This window comes from Eimeria mitis, genomic scaffold, assembly GCF_000499745.2.
Source record: "Eimeria mitis Houghton genomic scaffold, Emh_scaff3834, whole genome shotgun sequence".
NCBI lineage: Eukaryota > Apicomplexa > Conoidasida > Eucoccidiorida > Eimeriidae > Eimeria > Eimeria mitis.
The window spans coordinates 4683-5780 of NW_013572167.1; the positions used below are offsets into that span (position 1 = coordinate 4683).

At 40.2% G+C, this 1098-nt stretch overlaps 1 protein-coding gene across 1 annotated transcript; it reads right to left on the reverse strand.

Moving 5' to 3' along the window:
- Positions 1-264: 264 nt before the first annotated feature.
- Positions 265-534, reverse strand: EMH_0070040 (uncharacterized protein; the record flags this gene model as incomplete). Its single annotated transcript, XM_013498929.1, has 1 exon — positions 265-534. The coding sequence occupies one exon, from the start codon at positions 532-534 to the stop codon at positions 265-267; it is 270 nt and encodes an 89-aa protein (XP_013354383.1).
- Between the last annotated feature and the right edge of the window lie 564 nt (positions 535-1098).

Below are 1098 nucleotides of genomic sequence, written 5' to 3' on the forward strand. Positions count from 1 at the left end.
AGCAGCAACAGCAGCAGCAGCAGCAGCAGCATCATCACGCAAAAGAAAAGAAAGAAAAAACAGCAGCAGCAGCAGCAGCAGCAGCAGCAGCAGAGTGGGATGCTGTTTCAGACCTAGATAGATTTGTTTCTGGGGTGTATAGATACTGGCTAGAAGGGGGACTGCATGCGATGGTGTCTTCGTCTCTATCTCATTTGTTTATTTTAGGGTTTACGGTTTATTTTAGTTGGTTTATTCTTGTCTTTATCAATTGGGGGGGGCTTATTAAATGCTCTTCTTCTTTACTTTACCCTCCTGCTGCTGCTGCTGCTGCTGCTGCTGCTGCTGCTCCTGCTGCTGCTCCTGCTGCAGTTGCTGCTGCTGCTCCTGCTGCTGCAGCAGCTGCTGCTGGTGCTGCTGCTCCTGCTGCAGTGGCTGCTGCCGCTCCTGCTGCTGCAGCTGCTGCTGTTCCAGCTGCTGCTGCTGCTCCTGCTGCAGTTGCTGCTGCTGCACCTGCTGCTGCTGCAGCTGCAGCAGCAGCATGTAAAGATACATCTATCCTGGCGTCTTCTCCTTTTTATCCTTGGGGTGTCTATCAGAGTGTATGTTGTTTGTATGTATTAAGTTTATCTTTATTTATAATATATTCAGTATATATATTTATAAAGAAATATAAACAAGCATTGTCTTTACGTTTATATTTTTCTTCTCGGCTGTATATACACAAGGATTCATCGTTGCTGCTGCTGCAGTGGCCAGAGGTTGCTGCTCTGCTGCTGCATGCGCAGCAGCAACACCCCTTTTGTCTTGTAAAAAAAAATATATCTGTATTAGATATAATATCTATTATAATGAGAAAAGAGAATTATTTTATAACTTTAACAAACAAACAAATACTCACTAAAACTCTTCCGGTGTACATACACCCCAAATATATATATACACGCTTTCTTCTTTCTTCTATTCATTTCTCTCTTTTTTATAATTTATTTAATAAACAACAAAAAATTAATACACACCTATTCTCCTCGCCACCACCACCAGGGTAAGCTTTATATATATATATATATATATATATATATATATATATATATATATATATATATATATATATATATA